The sequence below is a fragment of the Balaenoptera physalus genome (assembly GCF_965194825.1).
Source record: "Balaenoptera physalus genome assembly, chromosome: 13".
Taxonomy (NCBI): Eukaryota; Metazoa; Chordata; class Mammalia; order Artiodactyla; family Balaenopteridae; genus Balaenoptera; species Balaenoptera physalus.
In genome coordinates, this window is record NC_138892.1 from 54771659 (window position 1) to 54798870 (window position 27212).

General features: G+C 33.1%; 1 protein-coding gene across 9 annotated transcripts in view; it reads right to left on the reverse strand.

Annotated features, from left to right (window-relative positions):
• The window catches only part of USP15 (ubiquitin specific peptidase 15), a 119928-nt gene that overhangs the window by 49571 nt on the left and 43145 nt on the right, over positions 1 to 27212 (reverse strand). For 6 of the 9 annotated variants that reach the window (XR_014252874.1, XM_082422710.1, XM_082422715.1 and 3 more), the window contains 3 exons: positions 24790 to 24935; positions 20540 to 20601; positions 6189 to 6275 (listed from right to left, as the gene is read on the reverse strand). Coding sequence is in view for 8 of the 9 variants with exons in the window: in XM_082422710.1 (XP_082278836.1) it covers positions 6189 to 6275; positions 20540 to 20601; positions 24790 to 24935 (295 nt within the window). In the remaining variant the exon portion in view is untranslated. Of the gene's footprint in view, positions 1 to 6188; positions 6276 to 8781; positions 17454 to 18725; positions 19834 to 20539; positions 20602 to 24789; positions 24936 to 27212 lie in introns of those variants that run through there. The other 3 variants (XM_082422718.1, XM_082422711.1, XM_082422712.1) reach the window with 3 other exon arrangements.

The window sequence follows — 27212 nt, forward strand, 5'->3', positions numbered from 1 at the left end:
TTCATTGGTCACTTATAATCCACATCTTATGTGTTCTTTATATCAAATAAACTCTGTCGGGGAAAATAGCAAAACCAACAGCTCTTTAAACACTTCGACAAAGTACATGGAAACCTAAACCCGAAAGACAGCCTCTATATCTTTCATGACTATTGCTGCTGTTTTTTTTTTCTAAAGGTTGGAAGCTAGTCCTTATCCCATAAGGTTATGTCACTTTGCAAAAACAAATAAATTTGCCAGTAATCTTAATGGGAATTTTAATGCTATGCTAGATTAATTCATCTTAAATGAATATACATTTAAAAGTATAACATTTTTTAGTAAAATCAAGCCTTTATCTTTCTATAAATATTGGAAACTGACTTTTTAAAATTTAATTTTATTTTTTATACAGCAAGTTCTTATTAGTTATCTATTTTATACATATTAGTGTATATATGTCAATCCCAATCTCCCAGTTCATCCCACCCCCCTCTCCACTTTCCCCCCTTGTTGTCCATACATTTGTTCTCTACGTCTGTGTGTCTATTTCTGCCTTGCAAACTGGTTCATCTGTACCATTTTTCTCGATTCCACATATATGCGTTAATATACAATATTTGTTTTTCTCTTTCTGACTTACTTCACTCTGTATCACAGTCTCTAGGTCCATCCACATCTCTACAAATGACCCAATATCGTTCCTTTTTATGGCTGAGTAATACTCCATTGTACATATGTACCACATCTTCTTTATCCACTCATCTGTCAATGGGCATTTAGGTTGCTTTCATGACCTGGCTATTGTAAATAGTGCTGCAATGAACATTGGGGTGCATGTGTCTTTTTGAATTATGGTTTTCTCTGGGTATATGCCCAGTAGTGGGATTGCTGGGTCACATGGTAATTCTATTTTTAGTTTTTGAAGGAACCTCCATACTGTTCTCCATAGTGGCTGTATAAATTTACATTCCCAACAGTGCAAGAGGGTTCCCTTTTCTCCACACCCTCTCCAGCATTTATTGTTTGTAGATTTTCTGATGATGCCCATTCTAACCAGTATGAGGTGATACGTCATTGTAGTTTTGATTTGCATTTCTCTAGTAATTAGTGATGTTGAGCAGCTTTTCATGTGCCTCTTGGCCATGTGAATGTCTCCTTTGGAGAGATGTCTATTTAGGTCTTCTGCCCATTTTTTTGATTGGGTTGTTTGTTTTTTGATATTGAGCTGCATGAACTGCTTGTATATTTTGGAGCTTAATCCTTTGTCCATTGATTTGTTTGCAAATATTTTCTCCCATCCTGAGGGTTGTCTTTTCCTCTTGCTTATAGTTCCCTTTGCTGGGCAAAAAGCTTTTAAGTTTCATTAGGTCCCATTTGTTTATTTTTGTTTTTATTTCCATTACTCTAGGAGGTGGGTCAAAAAAGATCTTGCTGTGATTTATGTCAAAGAGTGTTCCTCCTATGTTTTCCTCTAAGAGTTTTATAGTGTCTGGTCTTACATTTAGGTCTTTAATCCATTTTGAGTTTATTTTTGTGTATGGTATTAGGGAGGTTCTAATTTCATTCATTTACATGTAGCTGTCCAGTTTTCCCAGCACCACTTATTGAAGAGACTGCCTTTTCTCCACTGTATATCCTTGCCTCCTTTATCAAAGATAAGGTGACCATATGTGCATGGGTTTATCTCTGGGCTTTCTATCCTGTTCCACTGATCTATATTTCTGTTTCTGTGCCAGTACCATACTGTCTTGATTATTGTAGCTTTGTAGTATAGTCTGAAGTCAGGGAGCCTGATTCCTCCAGCTCTGCTTTTTTCCCCTCAGGATTTGCTTTGGCTATTTGGGGTCTTTTGTGTCTCCATACAAATTTTAAGATCTTTTGTTCTAGTTCCGTAAAAAATGCCATTGGTAGTTTGATAGGGATTGCAATGCATCTGTAGGTTGCTGTGGGTAGTATAGTGATTTTCACAACACTGATTCTTCTAAGCCAAGAACATGGTAAATCTCTCCATCTGTTTGTGTCATCTTTGATTTCTTTCATCAGTGTCTTATAATTTTCTGAGTACAGGTTTTTACCTGCATAGGTAGGTTTACTCGTAGGTATTTTATTCTTTTTGTTGCAACGGTGAATGGGAGTGTTTCCTTAATTTTTCTTTCTGATCTTTTGTTGTTAGTGTACAGGAATGCAAGATTTCTGTGCATTAATTTTGTATCCTGCAACTTTACCAAATTCACTGATTAACTCTAGTAGTTTTCTGGTGGCATCTTTAGGATTATCTATGTATAGTATCATGTCATCTGCAAACAGTGACAGTTTTAACCTCTTCTTTTCCAATTTGGATTCCTTTTATTTCTTTTTCTTCTTTGACTGCCGTGGCTAGGACTTCCAAAACTATGTTGAATAGTAGTGGTGAGAGTGGACATCCTTGTCTTTTTCCTGATCTTAGAGGAAATGCTTTCAGTTTTTCACCATTGAGAATGATGTTTGCTGTGGGTTTGTCATATATGGCCTTTATTTTGTTGAGGTAGGTTCCCTCTATGCCCACCTTCTGGAGAGTTTTTATCATAAATTGGTGTTGAATTATGTCAAAAGCTTTTTCTGCATCTATTGACATGAACATATGGTTTTTATTCTTCAATTTGTTAATATGGTGTATCACATTGATTGATTTGCGTATATTGAAGAATCCTTGCATCCCTGGGATAAATCCCACTTGATCATGGTGTATGATCCTTTTAATGTGTTGTTGGATTCTGTTTGCTAGTATTTTGTTGAGGATTTTTGCATCTATATTCATCAGTAATATTGGTCTGTAATTTTCTTTTTTTGTAGCATCTCTGTCTGGTTTTTGTATCAGAGTGATGGTGGCTGAAACTGAGTTTTCAATTAGCATTTACATTTAACATTATAAGCACTATAAATCTATAATTTAATCCTCATAACTATAATTATGCTCACTTTGCAGTTAATGAAATGATACTTTCAGCAACTAACTTGTCAAAAGCCAGATGGCTAGTCTCTGGCAGTCTCCAAAATCCAGTTCCTTTTCATCCTTTAATCTCTTACAGGGAGTCATTTCCATTTCAAATAAAAGAGCTTTAAATGAATTAACAGAAAAATAAAATGTGCCCTGATGTGGAATGCCAAGAGTTGAGACAATAAATACATTAAAGAGATTTTTTTAGAGGAAGTATTATAGTAAAGCAAATGCAGCAAGACAGAAGAAAAATGCAGAGAGTGGAAAGATTTTGGTACATATTAAAAATGTACTCAAATTATAATTGAGGCAAGAATTAATACTGTACAGATTAACAAGTAAAACTACTACACAGGGTGAATGAACAATATTCTGGCATCTGATTCTTCATAATATTAGTCTTTAATAAAAACTTAAACTTTATTAAATTTCAATGAAATAATTCCAAGTACACTTTGTTATTACTTTTATAACAAATATTTTTATTTCTGGAAATGAAAACTTTATAACTTAATAATGTATCAGTTTAAGTCTTGAATTTGTAAATAAATGCCATATAAACGTTGTGTCACAACTACTGATTTTAATATGTACTTTACACTTGGAGTATTATCTCCACATATATGAAGTTTCATAAACGTATTTAATCTTAAAAGGTCATTACCCATTTTACATACTTTTAAAGAAACTATTATGCTATTTCCATCTGAAGTCTTAAGCAGCTACTTATTTCCACAAGTTGAAAAGAAAGTCAAGAAATAAATTTTATGTGAAATAATTGTTATAACATTAATTCAAGTTTTTTAAAGTAAAAAAAAAATCAACTCTCCATTTTATAAATGTTTAAATTTTGTTCCTTACTAAGAAAGGTTAAGTTTTACTTTTAAGTAAGGTGGTACCAGTAGCTATTTGCTATTAAACTTTCCTAATATGAAAGGACTATTTTAGTGTCTAAAATAGACAAATATAAACAGCTAAAAATATAACCTAGTCATAGGAGTAGAATCATTAATCAATCATGTTCTAAACTTTTAAGACAACACTCCAGTTCCTCTCTTAATATCTTCTGCAGTCAGAGGTTTTGAGATCAGATTGTACTGTCATATTTTTACTGTGAGAGAGAAATAAGAAAAAAACAGAAGCACCAGATCACATATACTAATATGGCAACTCTGGTCAAAATACAGCCTATGTTCAATACAGTCTATATACAACACTAAAAAATCTCTCCAAAGCATAACTAACTATAAATACATGTTATACCTGGAACCAAATTCTTTTATAGTAAATGTGGGAGCCATCAGCAATCGGTAGAAACACAAATAATATTTTATCTCATATGAGAAAATTACTTTTGATGAATTACATTAAAAGATACCATGTAAAATACAAACCAGATTATAGGAGGATATTTCCCTTTACCCTTTTGCCTGTGGATATATATTTTTAAATAGAAAAGAACACATTACACTGCAATTTTGGATATCCAGTGTCTTCAGTATTTCACTATTATACTACAGTGCACGTATCGTTACTACTGAAGTAAGGAATTAGTGTTTTAAATCTTCTTGATACATATAGCAAACCCTTTTCTACGAAAGTTGGACTAATACTCCAACCACTCAAACAGAATCCTTACAAGAACAGATACCATCACTTAACTTTTCCCAATGAGACTGAGGTGGGGGAAAGTGGATGGAGTTGTTTATGTTTTTAATTTACATATCTCTCGTTAGTAGTGAACTTGAACATTTAAAATGTTTGTTTTAATTCTCTTATTTTCATTGCCCAGCTGCATCATTTACCTACTTTTCTAGTTGTCTTAAAAAATTTCTCAGTGATTTTTATGAGCTTGATATACTAAGAATATCTGCCCTTCCTTTGTCATTTGTAGCAAGAATATTTTCCATTTATTTGCTTTTTAATTTTTATATGGCTGACAATTAAAATTTTAGTTTAATTTAAAGTTTTAAAGAGAAATAGCAATCCAATTTTTCCAATAGCATTTCCTGGATAATCTGCCCATTCTCCATTAGTCTAGGATACTTTCTGATCACACTACATTCTTTTATATATAAAGGTCTGTTTCTGGGCTCTCTTTTCTATTCCATTGATCTGGAGGTATATTCTTGGGTCAGTACTATGCTGTTTACAATCTTATATCTTTATAACAGGTTGTGATATTTAGTAGGATTAATCCTTTCTCATTGTTTTTCCTTTCCAAAGTTATTTTGGCTATTCTTATATATTTATAATCCAGATGTATGTTAAAATTAGAATCATTTTGTCAAGCCCCACCTCTCCATATGAATTTTAAGGGAACATTAATTAAACCTATAAATTCAATTAACGGTGCTTTTTAAAAGATTATTTCACGAATAGTTTCAGTCCTTTTGAATTTACCCTTTGGAATAATCAGATGCCATTTATGAACTGGACAAGTAGTGTAAATATTTAACTACATAAATCCTGTAAACCTAATACATAAACTACAATGTATATATCCAAGAAGTAAAAGGACAATAATCATCTCTGGATTAAAATTCTTCCCATAATTGAATGGAGTAATTATAAATAAAGTTTTCTTTTTATCCTTTTATATAAAACCATGCCAATTTTCAAGGTAATACATCCATGTCAGACGTTATAGTGAATCCCAAGTGACTTTGAATCCTTTTTCTTATAGCAATATGGCACACATTTTCATGTAATTTTTGTAAATCCTAAGATTCTGAATACTATTCCTGATGGAGCAAGGGAATTGTTTCTCCAAACTTTTTCAGAAAAAGTAATTGTCTTTTTGATAAACATAAAAATTTATATGTTTTCCAGTTGAGAATCACTGATAAACACTTTTAAAAAACACTATGTATTGTCTGTGATTACATGTCTAGTTCTAAAATGACATCTGAAATTTATACTGTTCCTAAAAACTTGAATTCTAACAGACTTGTATATATATTTCAATAATTAGTGTTTAGAATATGAAATTCTGAAAGTGTTTTATTTCTCTTTTAGTAAATTATTGTAGTATATATATTAAATCAAGAAGTTTATACCTCTGCTTGCTTTCTTGTGAAGTTACTCCTTGAAGAACTGACCAGTGATTTAAAAGAAAATCAATTTTAATGCATTAAGACTTTTATCCTAAATTTTAGATACAAGAGATTTTTTGCAACCACAATAGGGCGATCAATTAAACAAAGAGTTTTTAAGATTCAGTGCTTACTTTCTGTTGTTGATGTTGTTATAATTATTTGATAGAGATGAAGGAGAGATCTTTGGTAAAGTTGAAAAATTGGATGCACCTGGGGACCTTTAAAAATATGAAAATGTTAAATTAGATAAAAAATGCTGAAGTTTGAAATTAATTATGAAATAAAGAAAAGAACTACAGATGACAATGTATGTAGTAAATGAATGCTGGAAAACAGATTTATGAGCAAAATCACCATATACCTTTTGGTTTTCAATTTCTAATGTATTTGTTCGTATAAAAAATAATAGTATATAAGGGAACTATTTTCAAAGGAAATTTATCAAATTTAATATAAAACTTGATATTATTCTTATAAATCTACTAATGCAATCCACCCAGTTCTGAGTTCAGGTAACCATTATTAACATTTTACAATCAATAATTTCCTTAAATCAATGGAATTAAAATATTAATTTTTAAAGGAAGCATGTAAAAGAAATCCACTGTGTCTCAGTAGGTACTATGGCATTCCAATTATATACAACACAGACACAGATATCATAGATTTTACCAATTTTTAAAACTGTAAGGCAAGAGGGATGAAATAGCAAAGAGAATTCCAAACATAATCCCGAGAAGTAATTTTTGGCCAAGGTTATCCCTGAAAAAACTGAACAGATATAAATCTCACTATCTATTACACACCTCACTAATTCAGAATGTTTTTGGAGAAATCTAAATTACTAATGGCTTTTAATCAACAAATATGCTTTATAGGCATGATTTATAGTAAACAAATTCATTATATAGGAATGATTGTTTTAAAGTAGTACTTAAAAGTCTCTAAAAGATTTAATTTCCCTTGTAATTTTGTATACAATTTTAATTTACTAGGCAACATCTAGGCCACGGGCTGTAAGAGGCTAATACTTTCAGTCCAGTTATCTCAGTCATCATAAATTCTAAATTAGTGAGGCCCAAAGTGATTACTGTTTAAAAATTATTTCCTCTACTCAGGTGCTAATGAACAGCAAAATGGTCATTGGGCAGGAAAGTGTAATCTACAAAATTTGCTTTCAGGTAATTTGGATTTTGCTAAATTAAGTGGTGGGTAATAAAATTTCTTACATATAAAATTTTATTTAACTTTTGAAGTTTTATATATTATGAAATATTGGTAAAATTTTTTTCTTCATTTTAAAGGAGAGTTTTTTTGTTGTTGATGATGCAGGTTATATACAGGTAGATTACATTAAGTGGGACTTCTATTTAGCTGCCTTTCTGATGGAAGACCCTTACAAGATTTTATTTAACTGTACTAAGCTGAAATCAAAAAATACAAGCAACCAAGTTTTAATATAAAACAATGTAGAAAACAAATTTAAAAGGTAATTTTAATATACTAATATTTTAAGGTACTAATTTTAGGATATTAATAGAACTAATATTAATATAGAAGTATTCTGGCATTTTTCTGCCTTCACGTTAAGAATGCTAACAATGGAATGGAAAACAATCTAAAAACACCAAGACTGACTTATAATCACGTTAAGAATGCTAACAATGGAATGGAAAACAATCTAAAAACACCGAGACTGACTTATAATCAATTAAGGAGGTTTATTTTTCAAAATGTGATCTGACTACAATTTAATTCAATTCACTACAACTTTTCAGGGATACAGATAGAAACTGAAATATTCCCTTGAATTTTACTTATAGCAAAAATTATGAAAATAAAGATTACTTCATTTTATTTATAATATGTATTACATTTATTACATATTATATATGGCTGAGGCATATATATATATATTTTTTTCCTTTTTCTGCCCATCTATGGCCTTTTTACTATTCATTAGCAACTCTATCCCAGAACAGTATTAGAATTTTCTATGAAATTCATTAAAACACTCAAACATTTATTACATGATTACATTATGCCTTGCCCTTGTTAAGTACTAGGAGTACAAAGAGAGAGACAGTTCCTGATCTCAAACAGCTCACACTCTAATAGGGGAAAATGATACAAACAAAATAACTATAAAACAGTATAAGTCCTAAAACAAATTTTAAAATTATAACAAAAAGTCAAATTTTGTGGGTAGTAACATGAAGTGATTTTAAAACGATGTGCACAGTTGGAGGGGTAGGTGGAAACTGGAAAGTGAGAGTACTCCAGGTGGAAAGAATAGCATGTGAAAATGTGTGGGGCTATAGAAAGCATGATGCGTTTAGGGAATTACCAATGAATTGGCTGAAAGGGTAGGGTGTAATGATAGGAACAGAGGTTAGTAAGGTAGGTATGATAATGAAGAACCTTTTTATGTTCTCTGAAGGAATTTGGATTTTATCCAATTGTGCTGTGGCATGTTGAAAGATTTTAAGAGTATCAACGTAATCAGATTTGTATTCTAGAAAGGTAAATCTTTTTTTTTTCATATATATATATATATTCTTTTTCAGATTCTTTTCCATTATGGTGTATTATAGGATATTGACTATAGTTCCCTGTGCTATACAGTAGGACCTTGTTGGGTTTGTCTATCTATCTATCTATCTATCTATCTATCTATCTATCTATCTATCTATTTATTTATGGCTGTGTTGGGTCTTCCGTTTCTGTGTGACGGCTTTCTCTAATTGCAGCAAGTGGGGGCCACTCTTCATCGCCGTGCGCGGGCCTCTCACTATCGCGGCCTCTCTTGTTGCGGAGCACAGGCTCCAGACGCGCAGGCTCAGTAATTGTGGCTCACGGGCCTAGTTGCTCCGCAGCATGTGGGATCTTCCCAGACCAGGGCTTGAACCCGTGTCCCCTGCATTGGCAGGCAGATTCTCAACCACTGCGCCACCAGGGAAGCCCCCTAGAAAGGTAACTCTTGAGGAAGAGAAAGAGACTGAAGATTGGAAGAGCATTTAGGAGACTATAAGAACAACAAAGGTGAGAAGTAATAAAGGCTGGGACTAAGACAGTGGAATGGGCAAGGGCAACATGTCTTGGAGGTTTAGGAAGCAGTACTCAAAGTACAGTCCATGGACACTGAGGGGGATACAAGATCCTTTCAGGGTACCTGTCCATGATCAAAACTATTTTCATAAAAACACAAATGTGTTATTTACTATCTGACCTCCCTCACTGTACAAAAACAATGGTAGGTAAAACTGCATAGTGCCAAGGAGGTAGCCGTGAAAAACTGTGGTATCACGGATTCAAAATAAGAGAATTTCTTTAGAAGACAGTTATCAAAAAGAAGTATTAAAGAGAGGTCAAATAAACTAGGTTTAAAAAAAGTTAAATAAGGACTTTGTTAAATTCTGAATATGTGGTAAGGAATGGTAAGCACTGCCTTTTTAAAGAAGTTGGCTATTAGAAGAAAAACTAAATGGTATTCAGAGGAAGTTGATGGTCTTGTTTTAAAAGATGGGAGAGATTTGTTTATATCTATAGGTTAGCAAGGAAGATGATACTGGAAAAGAAACAAAAGCACGAACTAGTGTTAACTGAGTGTCTACTATACGTGTGGCAGTATGCTAGGCATTTATATGTATAGGAGAGAGGAGATAACGAAGGAAAAACGAGGTCTAGGAAACACTGAGATAAATACTATTGGTAGAGAGATTGTTCTTAAAGAGCATGGAGATCAGAGAGAGCAGGATGGATGTGGTGATCCACAGCTAAATAGAAAGTATGGTAACACTTTTTACCTCCTGTTACAGACATGGTTAATAGTTAGATCACTCATCTATTGTGATTCCAACTTCTGACCGAGATTACACATAGCCCAACCTAGCTAACATTTGTGGAGTTAATGTAGGGGTTGACTAGTCAATCTGTGGATTATAACCTGAGCTCTTTAACTCTTTCTTTGATATAACTTGGAAATTACACTGTTTATTAGCAACTTCGCACTAGTAGCTTTCTGAAGAGACGAGTGAAAAAAATGCTTAGAATATTATACATAAACTAGATATTAAGCCATTTATCTAGTGTTAAACTAATTTTGGCTAGTTTGGGCAAAGTGTAATATAACGCAGTGAATCGTCTCTTAACAAGACAGAAGAAGGTAAAACATGAGTTTAGCTGAAATGATTTCATGAAGAGAGAAAATTAAACTTCATCCCTGACAACTGAATGCAGTATTTTAATTTCCCTATTCCCAATGTTTCAACTAAAAGCCTGCAATTCAAGGCTAAACTGAACTTCTTACTTGAACAGAAAAATACAGCTTATTCTTTGTAAGTTATCTAAATAGTCTACATACATGGAAATCTAATACCATACTGAGCAATCAAAATATAGAGAAATTAAGTCTGAATGCTGACATAACAAAAATAGTTATTTAAAACTTTTTATAGTTATTTTCAAACCTGATCTAAAACAACCTGAATCTGTAAATTTTAACATTATAAAACAAAAATTATCTTATTAAGAAAAACAAGACCGACCTTAAACTTTCCCCATTTCTAACAATCATCCTAGGGTAAGTTCTTAGAGAAAAAGAGAAATTTAAGTCTCTTGAAAAATTAAGCACTTTTACTCTTGGAAGATGCAGATTAGTTCAGTTCAACAAGCATTTGCTATGTGTCTCCTCTATGTCAGGCAGGGTGTTAAATACTTAAACAAAAGACAATTTAAGGAAATTTATATATAAAGTGTTTCTCATAACCTGATTTTTGTTCCTCATTTTGACTGCTCTATATGGTATTTGACAAAACATTCCACTTAAAAAAAATAAAATTAGTTAATGTTCTTTAGCCATTATCAATCTTAACACCAAAACTGCAACCCATTTTTATTTTTGCTGTGTTATTACAGATATCTCCAAACATACACAAGTCCTCATGTACCCAATATCAGTCATTCAGCTTCAAAAATGATTAACATTCTACCACTCTTGGTTTATTTATAATCCCCTTGGCCTCCACATTCCTTCATGTTTTTGCTGGACAATTTTAAAGCAAATCCCAGACATTTATAATTTCACCTGTAAATACTACAGTATGCATCCCTAGCAGGTAAGAAATCTTTTTTGATACTACTGTCTGTCCCAATCTAATAGTCAGTTCATGTTCACATTTTTTCCCCAATTGTCTCAAAAACTGGGTAGTTTGAATCAGGATCCAAAATAAGTTCATACATATGCAGATTAATTTTAGTAACGTCAAAAGCCCTTACTGCTCCCTACCAGCTAACTTCTCCGGTTTCATCTTACTATGACAATTGTTTATTTTCCATTTGTCCTGACTTTTGTTATCTATTCATATAGTTAACTTTGACTTACATGTGTTACTGTAAATTGCTCAAATCCTTTTTAGAACAAACCAGGGGAGAAAGGAAGAAATAAAATAACCAATAATTATTTGTGAGTACCTCTGAATCAAGCATCTATATGAGAACTGAATACTTAAGTTACATTCATTTATGCATGGAATATACTATGTAAATGTCTTAATTTCAATTAAATTTGGATATGGCTTTTAAATATTGAAGCTAACACTAACTAAGAAGCTTGACTGTGACCATGCTCTCTTTGGTAAAACTTGGAGACATAGTACTAGGTTATACATCATCTTACCACAAAAGAAAGTAGGTAACAGTGTTACATGAAGGAAAGATTTATTTAATCGATGTGCATTTTCAGCATTTCAAAGGAAAATCTGCATACACACTCAAGATCTTAATGAATATTAAATTGAGGAACCTCAAAGTACAGAGTTATGGGAAGTGTGTATTTATGTACAAGCACAAGCTTTTCCAAAAAAGATTTGGAGTTTGGACAACCAAAATAAAATAACCAGAAAAAACCAGTTTATCGGTAAATAGCAGTACACAAGAACTTCATTCTACCATTATGCTGCCTTCATCGTTAGGTGACAAACACCCAGGAAAGGATGTGTATATTTAAATAACAAACAGATTTATATATAGTTTCTTTTTCTCTCCAGGAATCCTGCCTTTCCAACCAAGTACACCTTAGTTATCTTTCTTCTTTCAGCACATTACATGATGAATGATCTATACCAGGTGTTCCATTTTCTGACTAGGTATTCATCCCCTCTTTTCCTACTATTTGTCATTCTCATAATGCTGACCCCATTTGTCAAATACACCGAATCTCTTCTGTCTTCCCCCATTTTCTGCATCATTTAGCACTGCTTACCATTCCCTTTCTTCTAGAAGCTCTTTTTTCCTTTGGCCTCTATGACAAAACAGAATCCAAGTTTTCCTGAAACTACACGATTATTCCTTCTATTTGATCTTTGTTTTATATCATTACTTAGGGATACCCTTTAAGGTTTAGTATACAGTTCTTTACATTTTTAATTAGATAATTCACATACGCCTAATATTTCTCAATTCTAGGAATGTAACTCCATACCTGCAGTTCTCATTACTCTCCAAGCTTTGGCTCCCTATATTTAACTTCATCCTAGGCAGTTCCGTTTGGCTGTTCCATTACCTCAAACTTTAGAGTCTCAGAAAAAGTCATTCTATGTGTTTTTCTTTTTAAAAAATCTTTATTGGAGTATAGTTGATTTACAATGTCGTGTTCTATGTCTTTTTCTTAATGAGACCAATAATAAGAATAAGATAAAATGAGATGAAGCATGAAAGAAAATTTATAAAGACTCAAAATGTCTTTAAAAATGACAAGAAATTGCAGGTTTTACAATGTTACCCTAGATTTATGGCTCACAGGTTGCATTTCAAATTGAAGACATGTTATTAATTTAAAATATATGAATATGCATGAATGACAAGAAATGAAAAACTGGCCCTTGAGCCATCCTCTCGACCCCTACATCCAAAATCACTCAATCCCCCATTTCCAGTATTTGAACAAGGTTACCCCAATTGGTAACAAATTTGTATACTTTCATAGAAACTTTAAGAATGCACTTTCTGTGAACTATAATAACCACTATTCTTTTAGTACCAAAATAAAACTGTCATAACCAAATCTATTAATGTTTCAAATAAGCAGAGACTATCATGCTTATAAATACTTAAAGAGTCTCTGTACAGTTTATTGTTAAAATGAAAACACTTTATCTGACAAGAGTTTCCTAATATGAATTTTCAATCTAATAGGTCTAGCCACCATTTCTGAATCCATTTATACAGTTAACCGTGCAATTACTATATATGCAAATTGGGCTTAATAACTCTTTAAAAAATTCTAAAGAAGTATATGCTAAGTTTTTCTACCTGTATTTCAACAGGTACAACAGCAAAACAGCTGGTGCAAAAAAAACAAAAACAGAATATTGCAGAGTCACCTAGATGTTTATTATTTATCCTAACTGAAAAATAGTATGCAATGGTTTTATTTATAAAGTGCTTCCTCTCTCCAAGCAGAGCACTCAGGGACAGAGTGCTGTAAAAATACTAATATGCCACTAGATTAAGTTTATACTTAGTGCTTCAGTCACCAATTTGGAATTCTGTTAATCAGAACAACACAGACGGCAGGCGGAACAACATATGAGTTAAGAACTACTGGCTTAGTTTTCTAGTTTTTTTTTTAGCCTCTCATGCCTTACCTTGAGTTTGGATTCTTCTCTGAATATTTTCTAGCTCATGAAAACTGCCTCTTCAGTTATCAATGACCCTTATCTTTTTCCACCAGATTTTTAATCACATGTCTCTTGTTAATATTCTTGAGCAATTCATGAAAATGTCTGAATTAAATCAACTTCTCATGTTACCCTCATAAGAATTTTTACTTATTTCAGGAAAACAGCAAAATTTGGACCTTTTTATTTCCATAATGTTAGTCATCTCAAAGGCATTCTTCAAGATAGTTACACCTAAATGAAACCATACAGAAAAAAATTCATAGTACAATTTAGTCAATAAAGTTGTACTGCTTCTAACTGAGGAATAAGGTGTTAACATTAAACAAATTTTCTGGAAAGTAAGGGATAATCTATTGATTACGTTTCTCCTCTCTTCAGGAACACCCAGGATTCTACAATTATTCTACTTTAAAATAATTTTTAAAAAATACAAAATGTAACTAGTCACACATCTCCAATTGAATAATCAGACTATCTACCCAATGCCAACATCTTTGGAAGATAGTCAAATTTAACAGAATAGAAAAAAAGTTAGAGTGGTTTAAGCTTTTCTAAGGTATCATTAGAAAATATCACGTTTTTGAGAGGTTTTAAGAAATGAGATGCTTAAGAACTAGATTAGAAATGCACGTTCTGAAAAAACTAAGCATTTTAATATTTTAAAAATGCAGCATGAATATAAAGATGAAAAATTCAAATTATAAATTGATATCTAGCAGAAAAATCCAGATAGAAAACTTCTGAAAATTTTTTAGATAGGTTCTTAGGTTTCTAATATAGATTTTGGGTTGTCTTAGCGTATATACATTTTATAAATAGGACATGTTTTAAACAAAATTATATTTTACGCCTTTTTTTTTAATATTTAGCATTTCTTCAGATGAGGCTATATGGTCTCCATTCTGATAAAAATGGGCCTAGGGACTTCCCTGGTGGTGCAGTGGTTAAAAATCCGCCTGTCAATGCAGGGGACACGGGTTCGAGCCCTGGTCCAGGAAGATCCCACATGCCGCGGAGCAACTAAGCCCGTGCACCACAACTACTGAGCCTGAGCTCTAGAGCCTGCCAGCCACAGCTACTGAGCCCGCGTGCTGCAACTACTGAAGCCCACATGCCTAGAGCCCGTGCTCCGCAACGAGAAGCCTGCGCATCGCAGGGAAGACCCCACGCAGCCAAAAAAAACAAAAAACAAACAAAAAAAACAGGCCTAGTGTGATTTTAGAGCCTTCAGAGCAGTTAATTTGTTTTCAGTGGTATAGAAAAGTCAGACACTTAGATACTAACACGCTTTCTCTTAGTGAACATATGCCTACTGTAGTGGTGTTCTTATATTTTCTTGTTCATAAAATTCAGATTCCTGAGTCCCCTCATAAAGATTTATATTCTGCTGGTCTGGGGGAGGACTCTGGAAGCTGCTGCCTATGGGGGTTCACATAATTAAGAAACGTTATCTACAGAATTTCTCCGTGTGATACTTAGACCAACAGCATTAGAATCACCTGTGAGCTTAGTAGAACTGCAAATTCATGAGCCCTACCCAGATCTACCGAATCAGAAATTTAGGGGATGGGGCTTAGGAAACAGTGTTTTAACAAACTCAACAGGTGATTCTTCCTTCTATCACCATATTATAGCTTTTAATGATTTTTCCTTGGCTTTTGACACTCTAGGTAGGAAACAGTTATGTGCTAAGCAGTATGAGCACTGGACAGACCCCAGGTTAGTGATGTTTATTAGAACTAGCATCTTCATACCACGTTGAGGATGAGGGGTTGTCTCCTGACAGATATAATGACAATTCTAAGCATATAAAACAGGCTGTTCTGTATCTTAATAACCTGAGGTTTCTTTCTTGAGGAACTTAAAATTACATGCCTTTGGCTGGAGTTGAATTTGTCTAAGTTACATCTGCTTGTAATGTAACTTCAATGAGCACACAGAATTCTACTTTTTTTTTAAAGCTGCCATTTACTCAAAAAAAAGAATTTGCATCCTTACTTCAATTACATACATATAAATAAAAGTAAATGTTAATTCCTCAAACGTTTTTTATCTGTACTATTTTCCTCCACTACAGGTGTTTTCTCAATGTTCTTGAATATGATCATTTTACATAGTACGTTCTAAGTTTACCTAAATGGTACTGAGTTAAATCTCATTTTGTTTTTATTTTTTCTCTCAACTCTGTTTTAAAGTTTATCCAGTTTTAAAGATCTCACCACTGTTACTTCTATCTGCTGCACTGGCATTCCACAGTATATCACCATCATTTTTCTTATTCACTCTACCAGAGATAGATACTTAGCTAGGCTGTCTTCACATCCCCACTATCACAAACAACGCAGCTACAAAGACTGTATATTCAGGGACCTGTGTGAAAAATTCCGCTGAGTGATGAGTCAGAGGGATTAAGCATTCCTGATTTAATTAAACACTGATATATAGCATGGTACTAGTTTGTACTCCCACCATCAGTACATAAGACTTCTCCTACAACCCTCCAAACACTTTTTATTAGCACCCTTTTAAGTTTTTGTCATTCTGATGGCTATTAGGTTGTATCTCATGCTTTAATTTTTCTGATTACTAGTGAGTTTGTATATCTCCTCAGCTACCTGTCAGCGCTTGGGCTTCCCCTTCTTTAAACTATTTATATCTTTTATTTTTTAAAAGCTTGTTAGCTTTGTTTCTGTTAATTCACAGCAGTTCTTTGTACACTGTAGGTATTATTCTCTTATATGTTTTAGATTTTCTAAAACCGACATTTGACTTTTAACTTTGTATATGGTTCCTTTAACAAAAATACTTAATTTAATGCAATCAAACATTAATTTTCACACTATGTTCTGTGATCCCTAAGTCACAGATATCCTCCAAAATATCTTATTAGCTTTAAAGTTTTACATTTCTTATTTGAGTCTTTAGTCCTTCTGGAGTCTTTGTATGTAGTGTGTAAGGCAGTGATTCTGCTTTCTTTTCTCCAAATAGTCAGTACTCCTAATAAAACCTAAGCACCGATCTGCTTTAAGCAACCTGTTTTTCACTGCCTAGCAGTGCCACTTACCATACACACAGGAGTTTTTCTTAGCTCACTAGTTTATTCCAGTCTATTTGCCTTTCTTTTGTTAGCATCATAGAGTTTTTATTACCATAGCTTTGCAGTAATTCTTACTATCTAGTAGGTAAACACTTCCCTTCCTCCTCTTTGTCAAAACTGACTTAGCTAATCCTGGATCTTTATTGGAATATGCTAATTTTAGAATGAGTTTCTGAAGTTTCTCACACACACAAACAGAAAAAAAAAGGTCAGGATAGAATTTTGTTTTTGTTTCTGGTTTTTTAAAAATTTATTTTATTTATTTCTTTTCGGCTGATATGGGTCTTCGTTGCTGCGTGCAGGCTTTCTCTAGTTGTGGCGAGCGGGGGCTACTCTTCGTTGCGGTGCGCAGGCTTCTCATTGCAGTGGCTTCTCTTGTTGCGGAGCACAGGCTCTAGGCGTGAGGGCTTCAGTAGTGTGGCACGTGGGCTCAGCAGCTGTGGCTCGCAGGCTCTAGAGCGCAGGTTCAGTAGTTGTGGTGCACGGGTTTAGCTGCTCCGTGGCATGTGGGATCTTCCCGGACCAGGGCTCAAACCTGTGTCCCCTGCATTGGCAGGCAGATTCTTAACCGCTGCACCAATAGGGAAGCCCCAGGATAGAATTTTGAATAGGAGGCACTGACATGATAAAATTAGAGAAACAGGCTAGGTTAAGCCATATAGTACATGATAATCTTTTGTCTTTAATGAAGTTAGAATTTTTTTCCATGAAGGTTTTATGCATTCCTAATTAAGTTATTCTTTGTTATGCTATTTTCTAAGTGGGTCACTAATCTTATATAGCAGGGTCAGGAATCTATGGCTCACAAGACAAATCCATGTTTTTTTAAATAAAGTTTTACTGGAACGCAGCCACACACATTTGTTTACACAATGCGTACTGCTATATCAGTAGTTATAGTTGAGTCAGAGACCCTATGGCCCATAAAGCTAAAAACACTTATCTGGTTCTTCATAAAAAAGAATGCTTACCTATGGGTATGGAAAACACCTATTAATTTTTACAAATTAATCTTGTATTAGAAAATGTTGCTGAATTCTCTTAGTTCTAGTAGTCTGCTGATTGTTTTTGGATTTTATGTAGATTGCATCATATGCAAATAGTGAATTTTCTTTTTAAAATGCTAATCTTATTTGGTTTGTGTTCAAAATTTCTCAATTAAATGTTTGCTACAGATTTTGGGTTTATAGGCTTTAACAAGTTAGGAGAATTCCCTTTTATTCTTAGTTTTTTGAGAGTCTTTTCATACACTAGATACTGATTAAAATTTTTTTTTGTATTCTAATAAACTATCACTTGGCAATTTAGTTTATTAGCTAGGTTAGCAATTACTAAATTATTTATTTATTTAAGAATCATTATTTTAAGGATTTCAAAACACAAATTCACAATCTCTTATCAGAAAATTTGAAATTCCAAAAGCTCTGAAAACTTAAAAAATTTTTCATAATTCACTTCAGGACAATCTAACCTGAACTGAAATGATGCTATTTACACTCCTTCCTTATCTTACTTAGTGTGGATACTTACTGAATATTAATGTGCTTAACTATAAGAGTCCCCCTGGACTCTACAAAAATAGTAAAATATTAGGTGGCACATGTACCATATTACTTCTCAGAGGTTTAGAATGTCCAAATATTGAAATACAACTAGCCCTAAGTGTTTCTGATAATCCTAAAACCCTTAAAAATATTTCCTCCCATTCGGCATGTTGCCTTTTCACTCTGTTGATTGCTTCCTTTACTGTGCGGAAACATTTTAGTCTGATGTAGTCCCTTTTGTCTATAATTGCTTTTGTTGCTTGTGCTTTTGGTGTCATATTCATGAAATCACTGCCTAGACCAATGTCATGAAGCTTTTCCCCTAAGATTTCTTCTAGATGTACAGATTCAGGTTTTTTTTTTTTTTTTTAACATCTTTATTGGAGTAGAATTGCTTTACAATGGTGCGTTAGTTTCTGCTTTATAACAGGGTGGGTGAATCAGTTATACATATACATATGTCCCCATATCTCTTCCCTCTTGCATCTCCCTCCCTCCCACCCTCCTTATCCCACCCCCCATCCCACTCCTGTAGGCGGTCACAAAGCACCGAGCTGATCTCCCTGTGCTATGCGGCTGCTTCCCACTAGCTATCTATTTTACGTTTGGTAGTGTATATATGTCCATGCCACTCTCTCACTTTGTCCCAGCTTACCCTTCCCCCTCCCCGTATCAGGTCTTATTTTTAAATCTTTAAACCACATATCTGGTAAGGGGTTAATATCCAAATATATAAGAAACTCATTACAATTCAACAGCAAAACCCCCAAATAACCAGATTAAAAAATGGGCCTGAGACTTCTTTGAATAGACACTTCTCCAAAGAAGGCATACACACAGGTAATAGGTATATTAAAAAGATGTTCAAAATCAGAAATCATTGGGGAAATGCAAATCAAACCACAATGAGATACCACCTCACACCTGTTAGGATGCCTATTATCAAAAGAACAAAAGATAACAAGTACCAGCAAGAATGTGGGGAAATTGGAACCCCTGCATACTGTCGGTGGAAATGTAAGATGGTGCAGCTGCTATGAAAAACAGTATGGAAGTTCCTCAAAAAATTAGAAATAGAACTAGCACATGATTCAGAAATCTCATTTCTGGGTATATATCCAAAGGAAATGAAATTAGTATCTTGAAGAGACATCTGCACTCCCAAGTTCACTGCAGTATAATTTACAATAGCCCAGATAATGAAAACAACCTAAATGTCTATTGACAGATAAATGGATAAAGAAAATATGGTACATACGTACAATGGAATTTTATTCAGCCTTAAAGAAGCAAGGAAATCATGCCACATGTGATAACATTGATGAACCTAAGGGACAGTATGCTTGGTAAAGTAAGCCAATCACAGACAAATACTGTATGATTCCACTTATATGAGGCAATGTAAACTAGTCAAACTCATAGAAACAGAGAGTAGAATGGTGGTTCCCAGGGGCTGGGGGAAGGGAGAAATGAGGAATTACTCTTCAACAGGAATAAAGTTTGTTATACAAGATGAATAAATTCTAGAGATTTGCTGTACAACAATGTGCCTACAGTTAACAATACTGTAAGTGCACACATCTAAAACTTTGTTAAGAGGGCAGATATCAAGTTATGTTTTCTTACCACAATTAAAAAAAAAGTTTAAAAGGTTTCTAATCACTCATTTACCATCAAAAGCAATTCTTATACTCCTTTATCTCTACTTGTGCTGTTATATTCTAACACATGTATCTAAATAAATAAAATATTGCTTTCACGATTAGATTTAAAATATCTGTTGCTTTCACATCAGATTCATTTTGATAAAGAGCATTCTTTTAACAGACACTTTTAAAAATACCGCAAAATGCTTGAAAAATATTAAACAAAATGTTTAATAGTGATTTGATTGTATTAGACAATGCACCATTACATTTATAACGTATTTATACTGTACCTTATTCTAAAAGAGATTAGAATTGGAAGGCTTTTAAATTACAGCATATTCATTTAAGTGCAAACTTAGATAACTTCTATATGAGAATAAAATATTAAAATATAAAGAAGTTATATATATTTGCAATATACAATTAGGTTCTTCTATCATTCTGGATTTTATTATCTGAAATCAAAGCTTCAAAATCATGCACTGAGCCATAAAAAGTGGGAGCACTTACTTAGGAGTAGAAGGACCCCTTGGCCATGTTCCGTCTTCATTCTTCTGTTCTATCACTAACACCTGCAAATAAGACACCATAAAAGAGTGTTTTTCCTTAACCTTGAAGTTAAAATAGCTTTAGAAGATTAGCTGTATATGCTAAGAAACTAAAGTAACCCTGCGATGACTTAAAGGACACAGTAGACAAGGTGAAGAGGTATTTGCATTTTGATTCCAAAGCTGGTCAAGGGAGATAAAGAGACCTTAAATATAAGAAGTCAGCAATGATGGTCAGAAAGAAAGAAGGTAAAACACTACAAGGAAAATCATTGGTTCTATGACTTTTAAGTATAAAAAACTAGATGCAATATAAGTTCCTTGAGTTTAGGGCACATTTTCTATTTCTTTTCTATCTGTAGCTTGTAAAAGTACTGTGCAAAAAACAGATGCTGAATAAATGGTTATAGTTGTTGTTAAACATACTGATGTATGATCTCAGTCAGCTATTATTATGCAAATACTGAGGAACAGTGGCAAAGGTAATCCCAAATTACAGAGTAAACATAATTACACATAATTTGTTTGGGGCTTTGAAATTTGTCTTTATTTACATTATAAAATTATAAAATCTTTTAATATATAAACGATAGAGCCACGTGTGTGAGAATCAGACTGAAGTTTCCTACTGCAGCATGGTCAGGGTAGACAAAAAACACCTCTAATAAATGAAAAGTACAGGCTAAGGTGAGCTATACTTTATTTTAAAACATCCCAGAATCTTTTTTCATATGTTTCAGTCTAAAAGAGAAGGCTTTCTTCTAGTTTTTACTAGGGGCAAGTCTGTGCAAAGAAGAAAAACTAACCAAAATAATTAAATTAACAAAAGAAATATGTGATCGTCTCAACAAGTTAATATCTAAATTTCCACAGGAAAACTATAATATAGAAAACACGCCTTGAAGTAAATTCAAGGCATTAAAAATTTGCATATATTCTACATATTCAGTTTCATTAACTCCTGTTTCTTAAAATTGCAATTTTGTAACCTGTTCTGTATACTCTTAGTAATACACTTTTGTGGACTATATGTTTCAGGCAATTCATAAGCTGGCATTTGGATCTTAACCATGTAAAATGTAAGCCTGATTCAGAACACATATAACAATGAAATAGCGATTTAAAAAACTCATGGAATCTTGCTGTTGAAAGAGTATGCTAACTAAAATACTAAAGTTGTCTTTTAAAAGAAAAACAGTTATTTCCTACATTCAAAAAACACACATGAGGGACGGCCCTGGTGGTCCAGTGGTTAAGACTCTGCACCCCCAGTGCAGGAGGCACGGGTTCAATCCCTGGTCAGGGAACTAAGATTCCCACATGCCACATGGTGCGGCCAAAAAAACACACAAAAAAACACACACACATGAAGTATATGTAACATATAATGAATAAGTGCACTGTATACCTCCCATCCTGATCCCTCCCTGATCATATTTCTCTCCTTACCTACCACAGACAATTAACCATTATGCTCAACTGGCATCATTCTGATATATATTTACATATTTTTACATATTTATAAAATTGAATTTAGTGAGTAGTTTTTAACTTCTGAAGAAAGGTTTTCCTTTGCTACAACTTATAATTCTACAGACATCTACATAGAAACTATACTATATAAAAAAACATATATACATACATACAAACTTTGTCTCTAGGAGGACTTGAACCAGTTATAAAACAAAAGATTTTACCTATAGAAAATTTCAAAGTTATGCATTTAGTATCACTGTTTATGGCTTGTTTTTTAAAGGAAGGTCTTAAAGCTGAAGAATCAAGTAAATATTTAAAGTTCAACTGTAACCTTTAATTCCTAGCAGTATTTGTACTTTAAATTCTTTTTGTCTTTACAGTCACAGATAGTAATGTTGAATGCCACCAGAAATGTTAAAACTCACTTGTTTATTCAAATGTATCATTTTCTGAATAAAATTTTGCTCATGGTTAAAACTTTAACTCAAAATGAAATTATTTTTTAAAAGATTTTAAGACTTAATTAAATTGAACACATACATACAAGGGAGAGAGATAAAGACCACCCATTTTGGGAGATAAACTCTTCAATAATGTATCTCTGTTCCACTTTCTAATGAGGATACTTTTGATTTCAGTAAAAAAACAAAAAGAACAAAAAAATACAAACTTCTTTTAAGTCTAAGATAGTGTTTAGTTCATTTATTATCAGTCAGAAAATAACTGGTACAAAACCTAGAAAATTTAATCCATGTTCTTTGAACCATTCCTATTTCAAAAGATCAAATGTCCCTAAAGACATTTTATAAGAATAATATATTTAATAAGATATTTAATCTTCTTATTAAAATAATTTATTCTGTCATCTTCATTCTGATAAATGCATTCCTATCAAGAATAACAAATTAAATTCTCTAAGCCTTGGTTTTCTAATGTACATGATGAGTAGAATAATAGCCATTACTCAGAATCAATTACTGAAAGATTTAAAGAAATAATCCTATATATTTTAAATTGTACTCCTGGAGCTACCTCAAGGCCTGATGGATGGTAACCAAGGAGAGAAGTGTATGCCTATTTGGAAGACAGAAAGAGGAAGTTGGCTGGCTAAGGAGGGGAGTGTTGACTAACCAGTAGAGTTCCAAATGTCTCACACTCAGCTTCAACTGGGTAACTCCGTTTAATTGTAATACATATTAGATTTCATAAGATTTCACGTAAGAATATAATGGCTAAAATAAGTCTGAAAATCACTGTTTTATAGCCAATACTTGATACATAGTAGGCATTTGCTAAAAAATTAATTTCCTTCTGTTCCTCTGATTTTTTTTAATAACTTACATCATATATCAGTATCAATTTTAAATAAAACAGAACAAAACAAAACAAAAAACTTCCATATACTGGAGTGGCAGGCTCTGGGTTAGGTACTAAAATAAAAATAAATAGGACACAAAGTCCAACTAAAAAAAGGACCTCACAGTCTAGTTGGGGAGCTTAATATATAAATAACTTAATGAATGATACAAGACATATATGTAAATCACTATGGAAATTTCTTCTCCAAAGTAAAACAAATCCTATACCTCAACTAGATACTGAGATAAATAGATCAGGAAAGGCTCAAGAAATGATGTGACAAATTTTGAATTGGAATTTGAAGGATGAATAATCTGATTGGTTAGATTATATGAAAGGATGGGATGCTTAATTTCAATATTTGGATGTTTAAAAGGACTTTTCCTGGATGAATGCAGGGACTGGGGAGAATGGTACAACAGGCAGATGGAACAACATATACGAAAGCACAGGAGTATGGAAAAGCATAGCAGGCTTAGGGAACCGTAAGTAGTTCAGTTTGGTATTATTAGCGTGTAAATCCAAAGGCAAGGATAATCGAAAGATGCTGGAAGACTAGGCAAAAGGATAGACCATGACTTGCATGCTGCGTTAAGGTGCCTGGACTTTATTCTACAATTGTTAAGGAGCCAGGAAAGGTTTATGAAAAGGAAATAATAAGGTTTACATTTTAGAAAGAGTATTCTGACAGAAATACGGAAGACTGAGAACGAACATGCAAAAGACTGGAGGCAGAGGGATTTGTTAAGAGATTACAGAAAGATAAGGGGTGAGAATGGGATACAAAGATTAACTAAAGAGATATTTAGAAGGTGGAATCGGTAGAACTTGCTGATTGTGTCTAAAAGCCTTCATTTCTCAACACATTCATTTCTTTGGATTCTGTCACAAAGAAAGACCAAATTGGGGGTTGATACCTTCTAGCAGGGGTTGGCAAACTAAGTTCACTTAGCTCACTGACTGCTTTTGTACATAAAGTTTGTTGGAACATAGCCATATCCATTTTTTACATATTGTTTATGGCTACTTTCTTGCTACTACAATGGCAAAGTTGTAGTCGTGATAGAGACCTTACAGACCGCTGAGCCAAAAATACTTATTATTTGATCCTTTACAAAAAGTTTGCTGACCCCTTATTATATTAGCTATTTTTCGATGGAAAATAATTTCTTTTTAAAAAGTAGGTTATTCTCAAGCTCAAGGAGAGAAGCAGAAGTTATAATTAGTGACCAGCAGGGACAGAGAAGAGATGAGTTAGAAAGAGGAAACCAGAAACAGTAGAACCCATTATAGATTGTCAGGATAGCCATAAAGTTTGTGACTCCCAAAAACTTCATGTATAGTATGCTTAAAATAAACAGTATTGCTAAAAAATACCTGTCCTTGGTATAAACCAGCATCCTGAATGGTGCTGTCTGGTTTATTCAGTGGTTCAAATGTATTACTCATGTATTTGTTCCACAATCTGGTCTCCTTTTCATCTGGAATATTGAAGATTTTTCTTATTTCCTTTTCAATTGTATCTAGATTTAAGGAGGAAAGATACGTAAATATTTAAAAATATACCACAGAGAGTTAAGTGCTCACTAGCATAAAAATCCTAAATTTAAATTACTGATATAATAGCAAGAATAGATGAACAAATATGTAGGAAATACATAAAAACAATAAAGAAAAATTTTAAGACCAGGTATACTTTTTAGAAACAAAATGGTAATTATAACTCAGATGATTACTTTGGGAAATTAAGACCTCAAAAGGTAAGAGTTCAATCATACAACACTAAAATATAATTTATGTTATACAGGATGAACTTTTAACTTTTTACACATTATAAAGTCAATATATTTTCTAATGATATGTTGGAGTTAGAAATTAAAGTATGATTCAGAGATGCCACAGTTAAGTTATAACCAATTTAAGAATAATTTATATTAAGTTGAATACAATTTACAGTTTAAATAGCTAACTAAAATTAAATAGAATATAGGGACACAAAGAAAAGTGCCTTCTTTGAAGAGAGGTCTGAATTGGTCAAAATTTCTTGTTTCCAAGGTAAAGCCATATATTTTCTTTATTTCTAAACCAATTATCTGAACGGAAGAAGTCTTTTTTTAAAAAAACTGGAGCAGCTTAACCTGCTGTAAAATAAGATATAGGAGTGTCTACATGTTTGAGAGTAATTAAGTTTTGGTACCATATTTAGATGAATCTTTTAAAGTACTTAAACATTAGAAAGAGATATTAGAAAATACTACTATATCTATCAAATTCTGGTCAATAACTTGCCTAACTTAGCCTCAAGAAAATTACACTTAATATATTTTATGACATATAAAGAAATATAAAATACTTCTAAATTTTAGAATACTTGATTAATTTTGGACAAAACATTATTTGTAAAACACTAAACCTAAAAATACATGTTCTCTTAAAAAATATAAAAACCCACACCTATCCTACATAATTAAACTTAGTCCAATAACACTGTTTATGTTCTACTTAGCAGCTAATGTTCTTTAATAGTCTTATAGTCAATGACAGTTTGATTAAGGCATTAAATAAGTAGTAAATACTATAGTGTATTTCAAGACTTAATGCAAACTAGCCAGAACATTTAAAAAATTACATTAAATAAATATAAATATACTGTAAGTACTGCTTTCTATTTTGGCGTATTTAATTTTTGTTTTTTATTGAAGTGTAAATGTATACGGAAAAATGCACAAGTCATCAGTATATAATGATAAATTTCCATGGTGGATACCCCCGTGTAAGCACTACCCAGATCAAGAAACAGAAAATAACGTAGGAAGGACGACAGAGGAAGAAGCCAAGGAAGGGAGGTCATTTTAGTCTTTCTATAAAATGAATACGTCTTTCCTGATTGAAGAAATAAATCTTGCTCATTGCAAAAATTCAGAAAATACAAGTACAAATAAAATGTCCACCTAGAGATAACCACTGTTAACATTTTGATACTTCTTCTTCCAGGCATTTTTTTCTATTAATACATACATATTTATATACATAATATATACCAACACATATGGAAATGCCCCCTTTATTGAGTTTTGAAAAGGGTAATGCAAAGGCCCTGAGATGGGAATGTATTTGGCATGTTTTGGAACAGAACGGTGCACCAATGTGGCTGAAGTGGAATGAGCAAGGTGGAAATAAGACCATAAAGGTACTCATGTAGGATCATACAGAACTGAGGCAGTTATGAAAGTATTCTATTTTATCTGAGTAAGAAGGGAAGTCATTTAGGAGTTTTGAGCAGAGAAGTGGTATGATCCAATTGACACTTTAAATGTTCACTTTTGCTGCTAGTGAAAACAAACTGCAGGATGTCAAGGGTGAGAGACTAGGCTACTACAGAAATCCAAACCAAGGTGGTAACAGTGGAAGCAATGTTAAGTGGTCAGACTGGGAATAGATTCTGAAGGCACTGCTTAGAAGATATGTTGCTAAATTATATGCAGGGTGAGAAATACAAGAGAATCAGAATGATACCAAGCGTTCTGGCCTGAGCAATTAGAAGAGTGCAAGTGATGATTACTCAGATGAGGAAAAATGACAGAGTAGTAGGTTTTAGGGGGAAGGGAGAGAGTTTAGTTTCATATATGTTATCTTTAGATTCTCATCAGACACATGTGAAGATATGGAATGGTTGAAACTGGAATTAAGGGAGAGTTTGGGTAGGAGATATAAGACATCAATATACAGAAAGTATTTAAAGCCAGGGGACTAGAGGAAATCATCAAGGAAAAGAAAGAAGATCCAAGGACTGAGCACAT